Source organism: Mirounga leonina, unplaced genomic scaffold (genome assembly GCF_011800145.1).
Source record: "Mirounga leonina isolate KUSES-001 unplaced genomic scaffold, KU_Mleo_1.0 Mir_418, whole genome shotgun sequence".
NCBI lineage: Eukaryota > Metazoa > Chordata > Mammalia > Carnivora > Phocidae > Mirounga > Mirounga leonina.
In genome coordinates this window covers 26,870,639-26,893,889 of record NW_023270739.1, presented here as the reverse complement: position 1 = coordinate 26,893,889, position 23,251 = coordinate 26,870,639, and the positions used below count along the sequence as shown (strand labels likewise).

At 40.4% G+C, this 23,251-nt stretch overlaps 1 protein-coding gene across 1 annotated transcript in view; it reads right to left on the bottom strand.

Annotated features, from left to right (window-relative positions):
• POC1B (POC1 centriolar protein B) overlaps positions 1–23,251 on the bottom strand; it is a 93,434-nt gene that overhangs the window by 41,056 nt on the left and 29,127 nt on the right. Inside the window, exons 5-9 of the mRNA XM_034987865.1 lie at positions 9,347–9,454; positions 8,892–9,007; positions 7,625–7,758; positions 5,516–5,584; positions 4,653–4,805 (exon numbers count right to left, since the gene is read on the bottom strand). Coding sequence (XP_034843756.1) covers positions 4,653–4,805; positions 5,516–5,584; positions 7,625–7,758; positions 8,892–9,007; positions 9,347–9,454 — 580 coding nt within the window. The remainder of the gene's footprint in view (positions 1–4,652; positions 4,806–5,515; positions 5,585–7,624; positions 7,759–8,891; positions 9,008–9,346; positions 9,455–23,251) is intronic.

The following is a 23,251-nucleotide window of genomic DNA, read 5'->3' as shown; positions in this document are numbered from 1 at the left end:
GCGGAGTTCTCTCTATCACTGAACCAGGGCATATCATTGAGGGGTTTGTGCGGGAGAGAAACCTCATGTGCACCACCCCATTCTGAGGCCCTGTGTACCCACCACACTGAGGAGTCCATGAGCACAAGGACTGCTACTAACAAATTCGGAAGGGCAAGGAATCTGCCTATCTTGTTCTTTGTTACATACTCTAAAGCTAGTACAATGCCCAACACGTAGAGACTTACTATCTGTTACCAGAGTACCATTTAATTTTGATTATTTTGAAGCATTACATCAAAATGGTTAAAAGCACAAAATGGAACCAGAGAACCTGGGTTGAAATTCTAGCACTGCTACTTACTAACTTTAAGTTTTAACTTACATGTGCCTCAATTTCTCAAGGAATAAAAATAGTACTTCACAGAGCTTTAAAGGAAGATTTAATGACAAATTATGTAAGCCAATTAGAATAACTTTGTATGTATTTAATACTGTTATTATTACTAATATTATTATTATGAAATCTCTGGAGAACATTTATTGAGGCCCAAATAATATAAACATATGCCATGGCTAGAAATAAAATACAAGATTTGTAGAGTAGCGGCCATTTTTTATCCAAAATTATGTTTCCAACCTTAAGAAAAGATTGAGATAAAAACCCAATCTCACTGGGGCGCCTGGGTGGCTCAGTTGGTTAAGCGACTGCCTTCGGCTCAGGTCATGATCCTGGAGTCCCGGGATCGAGTCCCGCATCGGGCTCCCTGCTTGGCGGGGAGTCTGCTTCTCCCTCTGACCCTCCTCCCTCTCATGCTCTCTGTCTCTCATTCTCTCTCTCTCAAATAAATAAATAAAATCTTTAAAAAAAAAAAACAAACTCAGACCTGAAGACTTAAATTGATCATTTTTCAACAATGAATCATGGCCAGACTGTCACAGATTATTATTATATAGATATCTGGTTAAGTTAAAGGGATTTTTCCTTCCTGTTAAGTATCACACAGAATTTCCTGTGCAATATTAAGAACTTATAGATTAAGTTCATCTCAAATGGCTATTATAAGATTAAAAGCCACCAGAACAATTATTTAATAAATTCTTTTTAACTAACCATAATCCCTTCCTACAATATTCTGCAATTCTCCTAGAATAACTGTTTTGGTGCTTGTCACCCTTAGGATGGCTTTATTGTCTTCCCATTAAAATATGCAAAAGAGGAAGGTACTGCACACACATTAAGTTCCCCTTCAAGAACTGGAGGCAGAACTGTGCAGTTCAGCTCATGTCAATCTGAAGAAGATAAAGACAGCATGAATTAATGATGTCCCATAGCAAAATGTGGTCTGAGTTAAGATACCTTGTTTTAGGGGTGCCTGGGTGGCTCATATGGTTAAGTGTCTGCCTTCAGCTCAGGTCCTGATCCCAGGATCCTAGAATTGAGCCCCGTGTCAGGCTTCCAGCTCAGTGGGGAGTCGGCTTCTCCCTCTGCCACTCCCCCTACTCGTGCTCTCTCTCTTTCTTTCAAATAAATAAATAAAATCTTAAAAAAAAAAAGATACCTTGTTTTAAAATTGGGCTTCTTTCCCACTAAAAAAAGAAAGAAGCTGTTCTCTGTTTTTAATCAAGATGGAGTGCCTCGGGGGCACCTGGCTGGCTTAGTCAGTAGAGCGTGCAACTCCTGATCTCGGGGTTGTAGGTTCGAGCCCCACGTTGGATGTAGAGATTATTTAAAATTTAAAAATACATATTTAAAAAAAAAAAAAAAGATGGCATGCGCAGACCAGAAGTGCTTACAACAAAGGATCCTGCAGTTTGATCAGTGGAAAGGACACAGCTCACGCCGCTGGTGCTGGGACTGTATGTTGCGTGCCTTCTTTCATGTGGCCTTCTTTCATTTATTCTAAAAGCAAGCTGCTATCGCCCTCTCTATCCATGTAAGAATTAGTAATTTACTTATTTCCTCAGTTGGAACCCAAGGTCTAAGACTCCACCTTCAAACAAGCAAAGCACCTAAGGTGGCAAATAGGTGGCTTTCACAAAAGGCCAAACGATTTCACCCAGAAGACTGAGATTATGCCACTCAAATGAGCCTCACAGAAAATACACAAAAATGTAAACCAAAGGAATACTAGCTTGCTTCAAACTCAGAAATGGAATACTCATGGTTACTACAAAAAGAGCAACTTAGGGAAATTAACTAGATCATTTGGGAGCCATTTTTTTCTACATCTTTTAATAATACTTTTTATACTGTTAATCATGAATTCTGATCTCAAAAAAAAAGTTTTTTTCTAATTTTCAAATATTTTCCAAGTATGTATAAACTGACCTTGCCTAAACCTTTGAAAAAAAAAAAATGAACCCACCAAATTTAGTAGTTCAAAGTAAAATGTACTGATCATAAACGGACATAGTAGTGATTCATCCTCTTCCATTCTAGTTGATATTTTCAAACTAATAGTCTTTTGGTTCTACGAGGGGTCCTTGGACATTAACTTGAAGCCTTTAAAAAAATTTGATACTTAACATTTATTTGTAATATTAAAGCTGTCCTCTGTCCAGAAAACTTAACACCCTTGTTTTAGTATAAGAGTTTTCTAGGGGAAAAAAAAAAAAGCAAACAGTTGATTGTTCATATGCAGCATCCTGTCACTTCTCTGGCATTTTATATCACATGATCTGAAGATGTTTTACAAATATATGTTATACTGCGTACTTAATTGAAGCAACCGTGAGTGCTTTACAGATAATTTAAACTGGGTACACAGAGGCTGCCATTCTTAAGGCCACAAACATAATTCAGTCACAATGCTCAACATTCTGTATAGGATAACAGAACTCTAATTCCAGGATGAAAGGTTGGTTTTTAATAGATTTTTCAAGTGTACATGTGAAAATTATGGTTGAGAGTGACTTTGGATGGCCTGGGTCATCTCGACCCAGCCAAGCAAAGCAACCCAGCTGCTTTTATTGCTTTCTGGCTGTTCTGTCAGAGCCAAGCTTCTCAGACAACTTGTTGACATTTTCAAGAAAGTCCAGCACTCTTAAGTGGGCTGGGGCTGACAGCAAATCACAGAGAAAATGGATTGGGAGTCTAATGCAGGGGTAGTGTGGTATCACGGAAATATCACTGAATTAGGAGCCAGGAGACCTGGGCTCAGCCTGCAGCTCTACCCCCCATCACTCTGGAAAGGTGACTGAGTGGGTGACAGGGCAGCAGCAACACTGAGGGTCAAGCCCACCCAAGCCCCAGAAATGCTAGAATAAAAAACACCACGAGTTAATAAAACCAGCTGGGGTAAAACAAGAAAACAGAACTTAAATTAAAATATATTTCACATATACATTATGTGAACACATGTGATCACAGGGAATCCACAAATGCATCTATCATTGTAGGAACTGAAACAAAAATGTGATGAACCACAAATTACGTTACATTATTTCTTTCAAAGAAATAAAAAAAAGATACAATAATCATGATGATACAATAACAGCACAAAGAAATAGTAAAGTACATGGTAAATACTTTGTTTAGAAGAACTAGAAAGATGGTCAGAAGATGGGCAGGATAAAAATTATAACAACTGAAAATAAACACCACCAAGAAAAAACTAGGACAGAAATCCCCAAACGAGGCTAAACAAAATCTAGAAAATAATCCAAAAAACTTAAAAAAGTTTTAAAACCTTAAATGTGTACACACACACACACACACACACACACGTACGCACACACACACACTGTGACTAACAGAAACCAAAATCAAAGAACAGATTGCGGTGGAGACACAGGGACCGTGGAAGGGAATGTGGATCCACCACATAAACAGTGCGTGGGGTGACTGAGCTGCCACTCAGGAGTGTTAAGGACTCAAAATAGCTACTCTAAAAGCAAAGCAAGGCTCTGTTGATGACGAAAAAACAATTCAGATAAATAGGTAATAGTGATTTCCGGTATCAGCTCTTGGAAGAGAAAGGGGCTTAAGAAGAATCACGCAAAATGGAAAGAAACAGACAAACACCAGCCAAGTATCCAGCAAAGATGAATTTTGCCTTTGCAAAGAGTAGAACATTTAAATCTATAGGACCTAGGGGAACCTGTCAACAAAAACCTACAGCTAAACAGATAATTATATATTTGAAAATATATGTAGGCAAAGTAGGCAAATAGTAAAATGGTCTCAATGATTAGGTTTAATGCCTAAATTTCTTCTTTGTACTGTCCACAGATATATATTTTTTTGGTCATAAAAAGGCTTTAAGATACCTATTCCAGGAACTGTTATAAAAACTCTTGCCTTTCAGCCCTGTTCTCATGATAGCCATCACAGATGCTCCCCAAACACATCAAGAATATGAAGTAATTCAGGCTTCACGGTCACCCGGAGGTCTTAGGTTTGATTTCTCATTTCCTATTATCATTGACACAATTTTTAAGCTTTATTTCCAGGCCTTCAAGCAGCAAATCTGAGAAGCTTCAACAGAATTATACACTACCATTATTTATAGTGTTATTATATTAGTGAAAATAATTGTTTCTCAAAGTACTGCGGTTTTAAGACATAACTAGGTTTTATATAATAAAGTATGATTTCAAGCATCTAGTTGACCAATCGCCCCAAAACGTACACTTGCAAACAGGAGGATGACTAGGCGCAAAGTACTCACTTCAACAGTCTCAATTTTCCCTTCATGGGGATGTGGTGTCCTCGGGTATATATCGACAAGATGTGGTGATGCATCAAAATGTAACCTTTTGAGATTTCTTTTAATCATGTCTTTACAATTCAAGTCATCAAAATTAGTCCTCCATAATAAGACCTATAAAAAGTTAATATGTTGGCACTTAAAACTGACTTGCATGTAAAAGCAACAGAACTGATTTAAAAAAAAAAAAACAGTTTACATAATTGTGCCTCAAAATAGTCAGGAAGGCTAGATGTATACTTCAACAGTGCTACTACTTCCCAATACTACTTTTTTAAGGGTGGGAGGGAGAGATTTAGCACTTTGAATGGCCTTCATGTCCAATTTAAAATTCATACTAAGAAAATAACTTATTACTTTAAAATCCTCTCTGATGTTTTCAAAGTTCAAAGCATGTTCTTGGCTTGATGGTCCACCTCATTCAATACATTTGCCTATGAATGACTTTTGGTCATTTCCCCAAAAATGCAGATTTGCTAAATGAACAATTTATATTTACCATCCTCAAGGAGCTTAACATTTGAAAAACATGACCTAGAGATAAAAGGTGAGGCAAGAGTTCAGGTGGAAGCGCCACACCAGCACTAGGAAGTCAGTAAATTCCAAGTATAATTAAGTGTCGAGATGAGCACAAGAAATAAGTGGAGTTTGAGTTCCAGAAAGTGTCAGAACTGGCACTATTTCAGCTATGAGACAGCAGACTTCCTGGCATGAAAGTAAAATATAAACTCACTGATAATCATCTTAACAACTACAAACGAGCTGGTTGTAAGAATCTTAGCCTTTACCCTCACCAAATCAAAGGAGCTGAAAGATTTACAAACCTGCGCATCTGCACCTCCTGAGCTAAACAGCTCTCCACCTTTTGAAAATGAAACGGTAAAGACAGGTCCCTAAGAAATAAACAGAGATTTAAAAAAAAAAAAAAAAAGCACTTCGTATTGTTTTCTCATGGCCAGAAAGACTGTATGAATTTTTCATCCTAATCTACATAGACAATTTATGCAATAAGTCTGATGGACGTACCCAGTCGCTGCCAACTAATGTAAGCAGAGTAAAGATAATTAAGGAACCAACCCATGATATTAAAACACATATAAATGATACTAGATAAAAAAAGCAATACTAATAAAAATATGAAAATAACACTTTCTTCCCATTTAAAGAAAAGCTTGTACATGCGAAGTGAATAAGAATGTCTATTAAGATTTTCTGGTTTTGGACTCTTTATTCAACAAATCACTAGCAGAAACTGAATGACAAGTCTGTAAGGTGATATGAACAAAGGCCATTTCCTGACCACAATGGGCTTTACCGAGCTCTCCCTTCATGTGGGCAATAGTGAGTCACTGAGAGTTTTGCCAGCAGGACACAGCAGGTGGAGAGTTGGGATTGTGGAACACTGGGATCACGACTGTAAGAATGATGAATGGGAGCAAGAATTAATGGTTGGAGCCAGTTAAGAAATTACTGCAATTATCGAGGTGAGAGGTAGTGAGAACCTGAAATTAAGCAATGACTGTGGAGTTGGGACAAATTACAGATGCATAGCCTCTAGGTCAATTTTTCAGTCAAGATAAGAATAATTCTTTCTCATCTCAAAAATATTAGTATATTGTTTGTTCTTAATGTCCTTGATCAGTATAAGAAAACTTTGGGGGGGAAACCATTTTGTATTTTTTAAGTAGATCATCACACAGACTTAGGTTATTATAGCCCCTTAAACATCTTTACTCTAGACCATGAAAAATTCCATCTTTGTGTACACTGTTTTTCTCCTAAAATATTATATTTTTTCTATTATTCTGTATTATTATTATTATTATTCTATATTATTCCATGGATTTTTTAATCCTTGACCACTTTTATTGGTTGTTTATTCAACCTAAATCCATGGATACACATATATCTGAGCTGGTTAGTGTCTATTTCTGCTTTGCTCTAACACAGCTGCAGAACAAATGATAAAGCAAAGCAGGAAGCCAGGCAGGATATATGAAGGCAGACAAAACCCCTTCTCAAAGCCTATTCTATTTCTGGAGATAAACAGCTCACACTTGGTTAAAAGGAAGCCCCTAGTACATCTTTAAAAAAAAAAAAAAAAAAAAGAGGATGCAGGATGCATTCTAAAAAATTTAGAGAAGTTTGAATATTTACCCAGAAAGGAGGAATAGTTTATACACTTAAAAACAGTTTTTATTTAGTGCATCATATGCTGGTGTGTGTGTGTGTGTGATTGAACAGGCTCAATAAAGAGCAAGCCTCTTCCTCATTGGGTTCTAAATCAAAAATTAACGCATAGGAATGTCATCTTTCTTACTGATAAAGGCTTGTAAAGAGAAAATGTGGCTTTATCTGTGCGCAAATGGGCTGAAGAACTGAATCCCAGAATGAGTCACATTTGAGTACCCTGTCACAGGCCAGACCGGACAAGGGCAGGCATGTCCACAAGAAATATCAGAGAAAAACACTGAGGACAGGCTCCTAACAGAAGGCACTGGGCTCTCCTTGTTGACTTTCTCCTTCTAAACTCACCAACCAGATTAATGAAAAGCAGTGCATGAGAGGGTGAGAGGCGGAGTGTCAGAGCTATGGGACACAGCCTCCACAGGAGGGGAAAGATCAGAAGTAAGGAAAACGCTTACCTGTCGGCATCTGACCAGTCAAACCTACACTACATACTGAGGAGGACAGCAGTGGAGGATTAATTTAATGGCCACTGAAAGATGCACAGTGATTTTGATAAGAATTACAATAAGTAGTATTTCTAAGAGTTGCTTCCAGAGGATAAAAACAAAGCCCTGAAAGCAAACATATTTTGTGTGTGCGATAGATGTGTGTTACACCTGGAAAGATAATAAAGATATATAATAAAATGGATCAACACTTTAAAATATATATTATTTAAAAAGCACAAATCTTAGTGTTAATACCGTATGTCCTTGAAGTGTATATATGAGCCTTCCTTCTAAGAGATCCAGAATCTTAAGTGTGCCATCTGAAGAAGCAGTGAGGAGGTAGTTGCCCGAAGGATGGAAGGATACACAATTAACTCCACCACTGTGAACTGATTCATAGAAAATAAAAGCAAAAAGTTCAGAGAACAAATTTTAATTCTAAAGATGTCTCTTTGCCCCTATTACCAATATTAGGTTGGAAACAACAATCAGTTAAAGACAAGGTCTCCACAACACCAGAATTCCATATAGCTCACTAAAACAAGTAAGCAGCTTGCCATCATTCAGCTTCAACTTCCAGCTCATGAGACAGCATAGCTTTAAGAGTGGAAGCGTGTCATGGAAAGATGAGCTCGCTAACCACATAACTGTGAACTCTTCAGGTACCTTATCAATATAACACAACCAGTAGTGGATTGCTACCGGCTCACATACAACCTAGCCTTAAACGAAATTTCATAACCCACTAGTGGTTTGAGGCTCGGGGGTGAAGAGTGTGGAGGTCTATCTGCAGAAGTGCATAGTCTTGCTAGCTTGTCTAAGAATGTATTCCTGGACACCATCTTTCCAACAGGAGGCAGCACGACACAGCCATCAGACGGCTGTTCTTCCACGTCCTTTGTAAACAGAAAACCCTAAGCTAGTTCTATCAATTATTTTAGCAAGTTACTTACTCTCCTTAAGCCTCAATTTCCTTCTCTTTAAAATGAGAGCAATAATAATAATAATAATACTTCCCAGGGTTGTTGTAAGGATTTAGCAGTGTCTGCTCCATGGTAAGTTTTATACTTAGTTTAAAAGGGAAATGTGAATTTAATATAAATCCAGTAAAAACCAAGAAATCAATTCATTTCTAGTTTCAATACACAGGCCCGGTCGGATGTTGTTTTCCACCAGTTGTAACACCTACTTGTGCTCACAGAACTCCTTCTGATTTCAAATTCAGGGTCCATTTCTATCCCAGACCTCTCACAATATGCAGAGAGCCACCCTGTGAACAGCTCACAGCAACTTATTTTTTCACAGCCCTGCATCATTTTTAAGGTCCCCCCACCTCCCTCTGCACGCTGACACTTCTCAGACCATGCTGTTGATGGAACTAACTGTTCTCTAGTCAGTTCAAAGGCAGCCCCCTGACTCTTTAAGAGGGCCAAACCACACTGAGAAGCATGGGCTGCCAGCTTAAGAGTTTCCTGGAAGAGGCCTAGCATCAGCTGGATTTTGTCGTCATGGAAATTGTTACCTTGATAATGCTGAAGCAACTTGTTTACTCTTACATCCCAGATTTTCACGGTGTGATCAGAACCTGCCGATGCTATGCATGTACCATTAGGGTTAAAATCCACAAAATTTGCAAACCTAGGAGGAAAGAATAAGATAGCCTAATATTCTGGTTTCTTTCCCTTCAATTATTTATTTGAATTTTTTTTTTAAGTTTTTTTTTTTTTTATTTGACAGAGAGAGACACAGCGAGAGAGGGAACACAAGCAGGGGGAGTGGGAGAGGGAGAAGCAGACTTCCCGCGGAGCAGGGAGCCCGATGCAGGGCTCGATCCCAGGACCCTGGGATCATGACCTTAGCCCAAGGCAGACGCTTAACGACTGAGCAACCCAGGTGCCCCTCTTTATTTGAATTTTAATAACGAAATGTCTCCTTAGCGAACTAACCCATATAAATGCACGAAGAGAATGGACTTACCCTACAGAATCTGAGAAGTTATTAACACACTGCTTATTGGTGGTATCCCAAATTTTAATAGTTTTATCTTCACTACATGACACAATTAGCCTTCCATCAGGTGAAAATCTAGAAAGCACGAGAAAGAAAACTGTCTCTGTGAAAGCCTCCTGACAATCACCCACACCCCCTACACACACACACACACACACTCACAGCGCACGCATCAAGCTGTACATATTAAATACCAGAGACCATAGTTACACCATGCAGCAAAGTCATATTCTACAACCACCTTTCTAACTAAAAATAAGCATGACAAATGACAATAACAGACCATATCAAAATATACTATATAGACCAACCAATTTTCTTTTTTCCTTTTATTACTTGATTTAAATGATTTAATTTTATGGCACTTGTTCTAGGTCTTCGATTCAACTCTGCACTCCCCCAAGCCAAGTACCTTGTTTTTGTTTTTGTTTTTTTAAGTATTCTTTATCTCTTTCTTCTCTTTTTGTCATTTTCTGGTATTATCCCTATGACCTATGAGAGCCTTTACTATTCATCCCACTAACCCTGTACTGAAGCTTTCTGGAAGAAATGGATTGGCATGAGAATTTAAATTAAATGATACCACCAACAAAAGAATCAACTCCCTAAGACTGTAACTTCCTGGACTTCCGGAGGCTGGAAATCTCCAGTGGATAGCTCATTTATACAGAACTGAAGGTCCTGATTCATGGACACACCTATCATCCACATGACCCATTTAAAAAACAAATGAGACAATTCTTAGACATCTCATCTACTGCTTTTTTTTTTTTTAAGATTTTATTTATTTATTTGAGAGAGAGAGAATGAGATAGAGAGAGAGAGCATGAGAGGGGGAAGGTCAGAGAGAGAAGCAGACTCCCCGCAGAGCAGGGAGCCCGATGCGGGACTCGATCCCGGGACTCCAGGATCATGACCTGAGCCGAAGGCAGTCGCTTAACCAACTGAGCCACCCAGGCGCCCCTCATCTACTGCTTTTATACACTCTCTTCCTTTAAGAACCTTTCTGAGGTTCATTCTTTTTCCCCTAAGTGGTAAGGGAAAAACAGAAGAACAGAAGACCAAGAAAAAAAAACAAAAAATTTTAGATTACTAGGAAACTATGAATAGTATTTTTATTATTACTACTTTAGCAATAAAAAAACCAAAAAGACAGACTTAGGTCATAGTCTGATTATGTTTCAATTTTCTTTGTACTTTCCCTCTATGCCCAGATGACTATAAAGGTCATCAATTAAGGGTGTGGATTATAATTGAAGGGGTTTTTTTATTGTTGTTGTTCTCTCTCACTCACTCCTCTTCTCCCTCTCTGTTCTTAAGGCTGACCTAAAAATAATTCTTCCTGACAGAAACTTTGAATCTGTCATTTGTGGACTTACCATATAAACAAAAGGGACGTAGAAGGGTAAATCAGTTCTACGTGAAATAATCTTTTAAATTCTGGAAAGTGGGACACCTGGGCGGCTCAGTCGGTTAAGCGTCTGCCTTTGGCTCGGGTCATGACCCCAGGGTCCTGGGATCGAGCCCCGCATCAAGCCCCTTGCTCAGTGTGGAGCCTGCTTCTCCCTCTGCTCATGCTCTCTCTCTCTGACAAATAAATAAATAAAATCTTAAAAAAATAAAATCAAAACAAAATAAAATAAAATAAAAGCTGAACTACCCAGCATGGAAGGCATTTCCTTGCAAGGTTATTTTCCAGAATTTTATTTAATTTTATTTTTTAAAGATTTTATTATTTACTTGAAAGAGAGAGAGAGAGTGAGAGCACAGAGGGAGAAGGAGAAGCACACTCCCCACTGAGCAGGGAGCCTGATGTGAGGCTCAATCCCAGGACCCTGAGCCAAAGGCAGATGCTTAACCAACTGGGTCACCCAGGCACCACTTGATTTTATCTTAACATAATATTTTTTAATCTTTTCCTCCAGAAAATACGTGAGGAAGATTCACATATGAAGGGCAGTATTATGGAAATGCTTCAAATAGATGATATGTATTTTACACAGATCCTGGGGAAGGAACACCTACTCAGTATCCTCATGGAAATAAACTTTGCATAATAATGCAACTAATATAAGGAATCAAATTATGTTTCTTAATAAGTTATCTTTTAAAAATCACTTACTGTGAATATTTTAAAAAGTATTTCTAGGGGCGCCTGGGTGGCTCAGTTGGTTAAGCGACTGCCTTCAGCTCAGGTCATGATCCTGGAGTCCCGGGATCGAGTCCCGCATCGGGCTCCCTGCTCGGCAGGGAGTCTGCTTCTCCCTCTGACCCTCCTCCCTCTCATGCTCTCTGTCTCTCATTCTTTCTCTCTCTCAAATAAATAAATAAATAAAATCTTTAAAAAAAAAAAAGTATTTCTAAGAGATTACTTGGTTCTTACATTTTCAGAAAGCAATGATGTAAGAATGGTTAATAAAATGGAATGACCAGATTAAAAACAAAGCCTAAAAATACTCACCCTTTGACATTACTGGCCAAACACCACCACCTCCATTATCGTCGTTATCCTGCCTGCATTTATTGAGCAAATATGTCTTAGAATGGTTCCTAACCCATTACCTATAGCAACTCATTTCATCCTCAAAATAACCCTACAAAACAGGTGTTACTGGTAGCCTCAATTTACAGGTGAATATACCCAGCCCCATACAGGATCAGGAAACTGCCAGAGTCACACAGCCAGGAAGATCTGACCAGGCAGTCTGGCTCCACAGCCAAACCTCTCAGCCACTCTGCTTAAGTCTCTGACAGAGAGGAAACTTTCTTCAGCTGGCGAAATGATTTAGAGCTCAGTTCAGTGTGGCTTCTGGGTAACCACACGAAGTTCTAGAGTGAAGGGAAACCATGAGGCAGTGCTCTGAGGAGGCTATGTGACTGGGTTCTGAGTGGCAGGCTAGCAGCCAGACTATCCTTTAATAAAAACCGGTCTCTGCTGCCATACACTGTCAGTGTCCTTGGGGACTTTATGGGGAAGATATTCATTCCTTCATTCAAATATTTACTGTGCACCTGCCAAAACCAGGCCCCGGGCATTGTCCTGGGTAATGGGGATAAAGTGGTGAATGTGACTGGTAAGATCCCAGCCCTCATGAGGTTTTCATTCTAGGAAGGGCACACAAGTAATATCATTTTAAATAGTGCTAAGAAAAGAGTTTGTAACAAAAAGGTGCCAATTTGTCAGGAGAAGTTCCATTGGAGCAACAAGATTTTAAAGAAACTTGTGAATAAGGAAAAGGAGGGATCTTGGCTGGCTAGAAATTCATCCTGAGCAGGAAGAGCTAGAGCCTGGGAGAATTTCCAGGTGCTAAAGAAATGAAGGGGACGAGAATATCAGATAAGCAGAGAGTGAAAGAGGTGGCTGGGAAGAGGAGACGCCTAGTAGGCAGTTGTATTTATGAGTGTGGGGCGGTTGGGTGGGGGTTCTACCCCCAGCTCCACACGACCAAAGGGGGACTCAGGGTTAAGGCTGTCCCCCTCCTCTGGACACCACATTATAATCCCTGCATATGTTCTCTCTGTATGTTGTTGTTGTTGTTGTTTGCCTTGGCAGGGGTTAAAAGTGAGGATGGTGGTTTGTATCTTCCCTTCTCCCCTTTCATTTTAAATTAGATACATCAAAAATAGGTTAGCACCAATAAAACAGGCTTCTCTTTGCCCTGACTTTGGGGCAAAGGATTGTCCTTTCCTTTGTCCCCCTGCTCTCTGTCTCAAATAAATGAAATCTTTAAATAAAAATTAAAAAATTAAAAAAATAAAACCTCTAGAGAGTGTGTCACTGACATGGACATTATATTAGTCAATAGTGACTAATGGATTAGCACACATGAACCGTCTGTAAGGTATCTGGGAAATTAACTGAACTACTATTCAATCTCTTAAACACAGTGATACTCATTTGGGAGAATCAGGAAATTACTGAACTTCTTTCTAGAAAAACTGGTTCACAGGTCCTTGAAAATAGCCCAAATACATGACAGGAGTTCTTTAACTTGGAATCTATGGAGTTCCTGAAACTGTATGTAAAATTGTGTTACTATATACACAGCCATAGGGTTATCCACTCATTAGAGAGCCAAAGGGGTTCATGAACCATGAGAAGTTTCAAAGTGTTCATAAGAAATCAAAATTTTCCTTTGGAATTTCTTATCATTGGAATAAATACTCTATAAAAAGACAATTCCAGCCCTCAGGGCTCTGACACCAAACAGAGTAGGCACTGTTCTACGTCCTTAAGAAACAAATAATTAGTATTTGGTACTCTGAAGACAGCAGCTATTCAATAAGAGGGGGAAGCAGTAAAAAGTAGTGGAAATAAGACTGCCCAGTCAATACATGGTCCTGAATTCTAGGGCCAATTCTGCAACTGCCCAGCTATGTAACCTTGTGAAATTCAAAACCACACTGGCCACAGTTTTCTATTTGTATAATGAGGGAGTTTGGATTGCATTCAGACCTAAACTTTCATAGACTCATTGAAAAAATATATTGGCAGTCTCAGAGTTTGCTTTGGTGAGATTCTGTGTTTTCATATTAAAGGTGAAGTTCAAGGCAATAAGCAAAACATTTTTTTTTTTTCCTAAGTGTTGGTCAGCATCAGAAGAGAACCCATCTGTTAATGACAGGAACAGGATTCAGCTACTGAGAGACAAAAAGCAGATCAAAGAGATATAAAAAGATTTAACTATGCCATAAAACATGCTAATTATTTGTTGGGTCATTTACTGTTTATACACCCAGACTTCTCTCCTGGGATCTCCACCCATAAATACAACTGCCTACTAGGCGTCTCCTCTTGGATATCCTGCAGGCACTTCCAACTCTGAACTTGTCCAAATCTGAACTCATCATCCACCTCCCCAAACTGCTCCTTCTCCAGTGTTCCTTTTTTCAGTAAATACTTTCTCAGGCCAGAAACCTGGGAGTCATGTTTTGAGCCTCTTTCTCCTCCATACCCCCATACTCCAATCCATTATCAGGCCCTGTCTCTTCAAACCATAAAGGGAACTAATGTCTTCCATTCTCCACAGGCAATAAAAGTGATCTTTAAACATTAAATCAAATTTCTCTGATTAAAATGCTTTGATGATTTTGCATTTCCCTTGGGAAAAAGCCTGGCATCCTTCCTACTGCTTATCAGGTCCTCCAGAGTCAGCCCTCCTATCTCTTCATCATCCTACTTACTCTTCCTGACACACATGCCTCTCCCCTCAGGTCCCTGCTCCTGTCTCAGGAAGTTTCCTCATGGGCTATTCCCTGTGCCTCAAATGCTGTCCCCTACTTTTATGTAGTTTCAAATACCTAAGAGGATTTTACTCCTCCGGCAAGCCTCCGCTCAGAGTCACTTCCTCAGGAAGTCTTCCAGACACCCCCCCACCACCAGGTTAGTTCCTCACTATGTGTTCTTAGAGTAGCTCATAGTCACACTTAGGTCACATTTGTAACCAAGCATTCTGTCGGCTTCCCCAACAAATGTAAGCTCCAAGAAGACAGAAACCACATCTGTCTCATTCATTGTTGCACTTCCAGACACAGTATATGGCACTGAGTAGGTCTTTAGTAAATATTAAGGCACTTAAAAGAGAATTGTTTAAGAGAATTGGGTCCAACTTAATATTATAGCCAATGAAAGCTGATGTTTAAAATCTTTGCAATTTGTTGCACAGCATGAATACACCTAATGACACTGAACTGCATACTTTAAAATGGTTAAAATGGTAAGCTCTATAATATATATATCTTAGCACTATAAAGAAAAATCTCTTCAATTAGTGGTCAAAGATCACCTGTAACACTACCAACAACTGAAAATTAAAGGTAAAGTTTTCCCCCTAAAAATTAATGCTGGAAAAGCAATAATGTTGGAAAAGTTGTCTCAATAGGCTGTACTTATTTTTGATGGAGGATACCACAAAAAAAGCATACATTATCCTAAACATTTTTTTTAAAGATTTTATTTATTTACTTGACAGACAGAAACACAGCGAGAGAGGGAACACAAGCAGGGGGAGTGGGAGAGGGAGAAGCAGGCTTCCCGCCGAGCAGGGAGTCCGATGTGGGACTCGATCCCAGGACCCCGGGATCATGACCTGAGCCAAAGGCAGACACTTAATGACTGAGCCACCCAGGCACCCCGAGTACACATTATTTTTAAGAATACTGGGCTATAATAATTTTACCTACAAGAAAAATTCTTTGCCACTGGAAAGAGAAAATATTTCTCAACTATATATATTTCTGTTTTCTTCATTACTCATTAAAGAAAAATTGAATGTTAAAAAAATGGGAAATACAGTAAGTAAAAAAAGTCCATAGTCCCATCTCTCAAAATCACACTTAACATTGTGTGTATGATAGCTACTTTATCTTTTGTACTATAATGAGTTCTGAATTTTGCTCTCCCTCCCTCACATAAACATTTTCGTGTCATTACTTGTATATAGTCCCCTTTTAATGGCTACACAATAGTCTAAATTTATTTAACTAGCTTTCTTTATTTGGAAAAATTGGTTCTTTCCAATTTCTCGCCATTATAAATTATACTGAAAGCAGTACCTTTGAATACAAAGCTTTTTCTTTTGCATACAAAAGAGTATTTACTTAGAATATATTTCCAATTGCAAAGTCACTGCAACAAACACACCTGATATATTCTGCAAATTGATTTCTCAAAAGACTATACTAATTTATATTAGAAGCATGAATATATTTCCCAATATAGAGCATATCTTAAAAATATTTCTGTGAATTAAAATGTATGATCATAAGTAACAGTTACTCCAAAGAACATAGCTAGCTATTCTTCACTGCTTACATGAATAGGCATCATCTCTATGCCACACAGAGTAAGTCTAGGCTCCAAGAACAAATGTATGGTAAGTACCCAGCACAGACAGACACAGAATTTTAATTCCTTAAGTCTATGTCATACATTTAAAATTCAAATACTACAGGGAAAAACAATTGCTCTGCTGACCCTCTATATTCATTTAAATATACTGTCTATATATTAGGAGGAAGAGCAGTATCATTTGGACAATTTTTTTTTTTAATGTTTTATTTATTTATTCATGAGAGTCAGAGAGAGAGAGAGAGAGGCAGAGGCAGAAGGGGAAGCAGGCTCCCCGCCTAGCAGGGAGCCCAATGCGGGACTCGATCCCAGGACCCTGGGATCATGACCTGAGCCGAAGGCAGACGCTTAACCATCTGAGCCACCCAGGTGCCCCTCATTTGGACAATTTTTAATGTTTAGTTGTTTAATTCATCTACCAATTTGTAAATGTATGGTATGCAATAAAGATCCCACTTTACATTCTCCCACACAGAAATCCAATTATATTAACTATATATTAAACAGTCCATCCACTTCCCCACTGATTGGAAACACCATCTATCATAAAACATACATGCATCTACTTCTAGACTTTCTATAACTTATTTTCCTAATAGTAACCATTATCACCATATATATAAAATGACACAAATTAATTCAAAAGTAGACAGTGATTATATTAAGGATATAGACTGTAATCTCTAGAGGTTGCTTCTAAACAAAATCCAAGACAAAGAGCAAAGCTAAAAAGCCCAAACAGGAGATAAAATGGGATACTAAGAAATAATCAACCTGAAAGGAGGAAAAAGAAATAAACAGGGGCGCCTGGGTGGCTCAGTAGGTTAAATGTCTGCCTTCGATCAGGTCGTGATCCTGGGGTCCTGGGATCGAGTCCCCCATTGGGCTCCCTGCTTGGCGGGGAGTCTGCTTCTCCCTCTCCCCCCCCACCCCCGCTCGTGCTCTATCTCTCTCTGTCTCAAATAAATAAAAATCTAAAAAAAAAGGAAAAAAAAGAAATAAACAAATGGGACAAATAGAAAACACAGAGTAAGATGGGACACTTAAACCTAATCATAGGAAGAGTTACATAAATATAAATGGATTACGCTCTCCAATTAAAAGGCAGAGATTTTCAGACCCAAGTACTTGGAAATAAAGTTATCCTCTAATAGTTAAATACGTAAAGTACATTCAATGGATGATAGCAGTTACCTGTAGTAGCAACCCCAAACACTGTGTGCAAATGCATGAAATGACTGTGAACACAACCTAATGGAGACTCCAGGATAATCCACAGGGGAAAAAACTGGAACATGAGGGCAGTTGATAGCTGACATTTGATATTTTATGTTCATTCACTTGTTTAATTTTCACAAAGACTCTATGAGGAAGGTACCCCTTGATACCCATTTTATAGGGGAACAGACCAAGGCCCAGAGAGATTGAACCATGTTCACAGGATCACACGCCAGTGAGTCCATGCTCTTAACCACCCTGCATGGGCTCTCTGCAGAATCTATCTAATTAATCTGTGCAATTGTACCCCTGCACCTGAAAGGCACCATGTCACCAGAGAGGAGGTGCTGAGCAACAGCAGGAGGCAAGAGTAGTCACTACGTCTCCTGCCTGGCCCGGGTGAGGGAGGACCTGACCACTGATCATGCAGTTTCCTGGGCAGGTGTGTGCCTGTGGCAGAGATGGCCCCATCACACGATACGAACCTGAGAAAACTATTCATCAAGATACTTTTTTCAACAAACGTTCTTGCTTTAGTTCCAGGACCCATCAAGCCCTTATTCTGACTTTGTCAGCAAAGGAGGAAGGCCCCGACCGAAGCAGGCAAATATTCTAGTCCCTTTGAAAGTTAGCATTGTCATTGTAAATAAGTAAATTGGCATCTGCCTTGTGTTTCAGACTCTCCTAAGTTTATTAAAGCATGACTCAGTGCCTCAGAGTGTTCTCACCTCTGAGTAAAAAGCGAAAATAGGACTTCTGATCCTTCAGACCTTTGGAAGAAAGTTCTGGACTGGGCTGACCCTGGCAAGGCTAAGTTCTCACAGGAAGCTGCACAAACACTGGACAGACTGGGCTCGAGGGGTCAATTGGGCCCTCTCAGTGCTCCTGTTGTCTAACTACAAGAGCACGAGCCAAGGAAAAAGATGATAATAAATGCATAAGAAAGAATCTCTAAGCATGCCGTAGAGCATATACATGGAAAGTTGCCTAAAAGATGAGATCCTTATTCATTAGATTTAACCAAATTATTTATCAAAGAACATTCCTCCAGAGAGTCCTCTGCAGAGTTTCACATGAATCACTCATGCCAAACAGTTAGAAAACTGATTAAAAAAAAAAAAGAAAGAAATCTACCTCAGAACCACAAGGTACCAGCAAGATAAAGGCATTCCATTAAGACCAGGTAAGCTCAGTACAAAATTATCAACCTGAACAGGGATTGGCCAAAATGGAAAAAAAAAATAGTGAAGGCCCATAAACATTCTCCATCACAACCTGCATGTACAGTCCTTTTATATTTGATATTAAAAATCCACAGAAATGATTCTTCCTTGAAGAAGCCCATGAAAACTCCCACCTAAGCTACCTGCCCACCCCTCACTGATTCATTCAACCCACATTTTTGCACAACTCCTCTGAGCCTTCCCCACCCCATACTAACACTGCAGTGCTTCTCACACTGTATATGACTCCATCTCCAACACTCGCCCCTGGTACCTGACTCACTGGCTCCCTCCCTTCAGTCAAAGTCACCTGAGCAGAAATGCCTTTCCTGAGCCATATGTAAAAGAGCACCTTCCAACCCCAGCACTCTCTATCTTGTTACCCTACAGTATTTTTCTGCAGAGCACATATCACTAACATATTTTTTTATTGTCTACTTGCCTTGGTAGCAGGAACTCTACAAGACTGGGAATTTTGTTTTGCTTTCTATGGTATCTACAGAATTTAGAATAGTGCCTGTCAAGAGAATACAATATGAATAAAATACTTGTGGGCGCCTGGGTGGCTCAGTTGGTTAAGCGACTGCCTTCAGCTCAGGTCATGATCCTGGAGTCCCTGGATCGAGTCCCGCATCGGGCTCCCTGCTTGGCAGGGAGTCTGCTTCTCCCTCTGACCCTCCCCCCTCTCATGTGCTCGCTCTCTCTCATTCTCTCTCTCTCAAATAAATAAATAAATAAATAAAATCTTCAAAAAAATAAAACAAAATACTTGTAATTCAAAGTCTGACAGGGAAGAGAGGCCAAAGCAGACAGATCTCGTAAACAGGACAATGCAGTGGCATAGAGGACTTATGATAAGCTGGGCCTGGGAGAGTCAGAAACATTTCCTGGAGGGAGAGATGTAGAGCAGGACTGTGAGGGAGGGTGGATTCACGGGGCTTTCCAGGCAGGGCCGGCAGCATGTGGAAAAGGCACAGGACATAACAGAACATTGCACACAGGACTGTATAGCTGCAAGAAGGGGATGGTGACAGGGACAAAAGACAAGGCTGTAATAGGAAGGCAGAGCAGACATGCCAGGTAGTTTTTAACCTGAGGAGCAGTAGGACCAGATCTGCATTTCACAAGGTCTTGGTGGAGGCAGGAGAGCAGTGGTGGGTGGGGGATCGGGAATGAAGGCAAGTCTGTAGAGAGGAACACTTAGGTGTCTTGAGTGCATATCACTGGATTCAGCAATATCTCCCACTTTTCCAAAACACTGTTCCACAATCACATCTTATAGAAAGTGCCTTTAAAAAAAAAAGTGAGGGGCGCCTGGGTGGCTCAGTTGGTTAAGCGACTGCCTTCAGCTCAGTCATGATCCTGGAGTCCCGGGATCGAGTCCCATGTCGGGCTCCCTGCTCAGCAGGGAGTCTGCCTCTCTCTCTGCCCCTCCCCCTCTCATGCTCTCTCTCTCATTCTCTCTCTCAAATAAATAAATAAAATCTTTAAAAAAAAAAAAAAGTGAGAATTTTCAAGGCCCATTTCTTAAACACACATACATGCACACACACAAACACATGTTAATAAAACCAGGTATGACTGTATCCAGAAACCACACCATGTAATTAGATAGCAATTCTTTCTTTCTCCGGCTCACAGCTCTGCTGCCCCCTGAGTCAGCATCACTGTCAGGTCAGCTCTTTGCCCATGGTGTCCCTCAGCAGCCACAGGTTTAGATAAGCCTAAGGGGCTCTTGGCTGGCTCCGTCAGAACAGTATGTGACTCTTGATCTCAGGGTCATGAGGTCAAGCCCCACGTGGGGTGTAGAGATTACTAAAATAAGTAAATAAACTTGAAAGAAAGGAAGAAGGAAGGAAGGAAGGAAGGATGGAAGAAAAAGGAAATAAGCCTAACACAGAAATCCCAAGGGAAAGGCCTGCCATTCTAACAAGACTCACTAAGTCCTGTAGGCTGGAGGTGCCCTGTTCCAGATGGCAAGCCTGAGCTCAATGCCCTCTGCTGGGACTGGAGATGAGGCCATGCCAGCATACACATAACATAAAGAGGGACTGTGGGGGAGCGCTGGTTCCTCAGGGAAAACTTGGGCACTGTCACCAGAAAACAGAACAGATGTGAGGCAGACAGAAAAGCAGGGTTCCACCATCGACTCCTCCTCTCTAGCTGGTGGGGGAGAACATTTTTAGGGGCTCGTCCCCAATTCCTAAGTTTCTCCCTAACTGATGCTGCCCAGACGGAGGAATGGCAGGCTTCTGGCATCACTCAGTTCTGAACAGTCTTTCTCATCCTTACCACAGTCCATTTGAGAAGCCTCATTACCCTCACCTCCCACTGAGGCTGAGAGCCGTAGACTAACTTGCCCAAGGGTAATGATGTGGCACAGGGAGGCATAGGAGTCTTAGCCTAGCTCACGCCAACCCTCTAAAGCAGTCATGCTGTGGGATGTAAGACCAATTAGTAGAGAGCTCGGGAATGATCATGCTTCTTCCCCATTCCAAGCCCTACGGTGTCTCCGTGTCACCTGGAGGATGAAATCCTAAGTCTTTTCATGACATCCATGACACTGAGCCTTCCCCCCTCCCTCCCCACTCCACCTCGCATCCCACTTTACTTCCTGTGCCTGGCAACAGCTGAATAATTCATGTTCCCAGAGCACCAAACAGTTTCCCAGGCCATAGTGCCTACTCCCGCTGATTCCCACTGTGAACGGCTTGCCACCCCTCCCCATCTGACAAGACGCACGCTGCCTGTTCTCCTGCCTGTCCCTGGGTGCTGGGCCCGATATGTCTGCCTTGGCTTTTCCTCACGCAGGTCTAGTTCAGTGCCCCACTGCACACTCCCTTATCGCCTTGTGCATCATCTTCCCATAGGACACATTAGTTTATAATTATTTTGTATCCATTTTTTTCCATTGAACTATAAAATATAAAAGCTCCTTGAGGCTCAGACTGTGGTTTTCATCTCTACCTACCTAACACGCAGCACAGGTATGTGGTACATAGCAGGGCTATGCTCATTAAAGGAATATTCTGAAGACCAAAACTTTACATTACTGGCGACCTTTTCAACATTCCATAAGTTCTTCTATCTTACACTAGCAATACCTTTTCTTTTGCATGTATATTATACATAGATGATTCAGTACAAGGGCAGGAAATAAAATACCTCCTAGAATTTACTACAGGAAAAATTTTGTCTTATGTGAACAACTTGATAGGATTCCTTTTTGTTGTTAGAACATGAAAATACGTCAGCCACCGTCATCCCATTAATACCTTGGCTGCAGGAAACTCAGGTTAAACCTGCCAGATTTATACTAACCGAGGTTACATGGTTCTAAATAGAATTGTCTCTTCATTCCCTCCAATTGTGTTACAGTTATTACAAACCACCTTAAATGATTTTAGGAAGGAAACAGAGACACGTAGGACACACTAGATAAATAACGGCTATCATTCAATGTTTTTGCTTCTGATGAGCTCCCTGATGAAGGTAACAGAAACCAGTGTCTTTGCCAAACTTATCCAGAGTCAGTCCTAGTGGGAGCTGAATAATGACTCCCAGTACCCAGCCTAATCTCCTGTGCCTCTGTCTATTCTCCGGGTCTGATCTGCTGGACGATAGATCTCTGTTCACAACATCATTTAATAAATAAATACAAATGATTTGACCAGCCTCTTGGGACCACCACACATGTCACCTCCTTAGGTGGGAAAAAACTATCAACTCAAGCTCCACAATATCTTTAAAAATGAAACAAGACGGTGATGTCCAATGATGATGAGAAGAAGGATGGCTAAGATTTATCTAGTGATTACTCTGTGGGAGGCATGATTCTAAATGTTCCATGTATATTTATTCATTTAAATACCATGACAACCTGTGCAGCAGGTTATTATTATCCTAATTTTACAGGTAAGAAAATGAAGGCACTGAAAAGTTAGATAACTTTCCAAAAGGTCACATAGCCAGTAAGTGGTGGGGCTGGAATTTTAGCCTATATATTTAGGTCCCAGGCCCATGTTCTTGACCACACAGCTCTGTGGCATATTAAATAAGACTGAGATGGCCAAAGCCAAAAGTAGCTGAGAACTTTAGAAGAAAAAAAAAAAAAATTAACTAAAAGTATGACCTGCTGTCTATCTTTTTTATTTTCCTTAGACTCATTACCCTAGATTATAATCAACACCTGACCAATAATGTCCCACTGAGAGCATGATAACAGGCGCGTGGGCTGTAAGGCGAGACAGACAGAGCTGGGCTCCCCCTCCCTCTCCCCCTCCACCACATCCTGGCTGGGGTTGCCCAGCATGTTGCTTCATCCAGCATGCACAAAGTCGGCTGGCTGCAGGCTTCACAGATCTTCCCCTAGTGCCCATGACAATGTTAGTTCTCTTCTTCTGAAAGGGAACTAACATCCCCCTGTCCACCACCAGAACGCATGGTTGGTATGTACTCTCACCCCCCAGCTGGCCCGAGTAACTGGTCTGTCAGGGGCCTGGCTGGCCTGACACAACCACAGGGTCTCGCTGCCCGGAGAAGGGATGAGCACAGGAGCCAGGCTGAGAGCTGCCCCCGGCA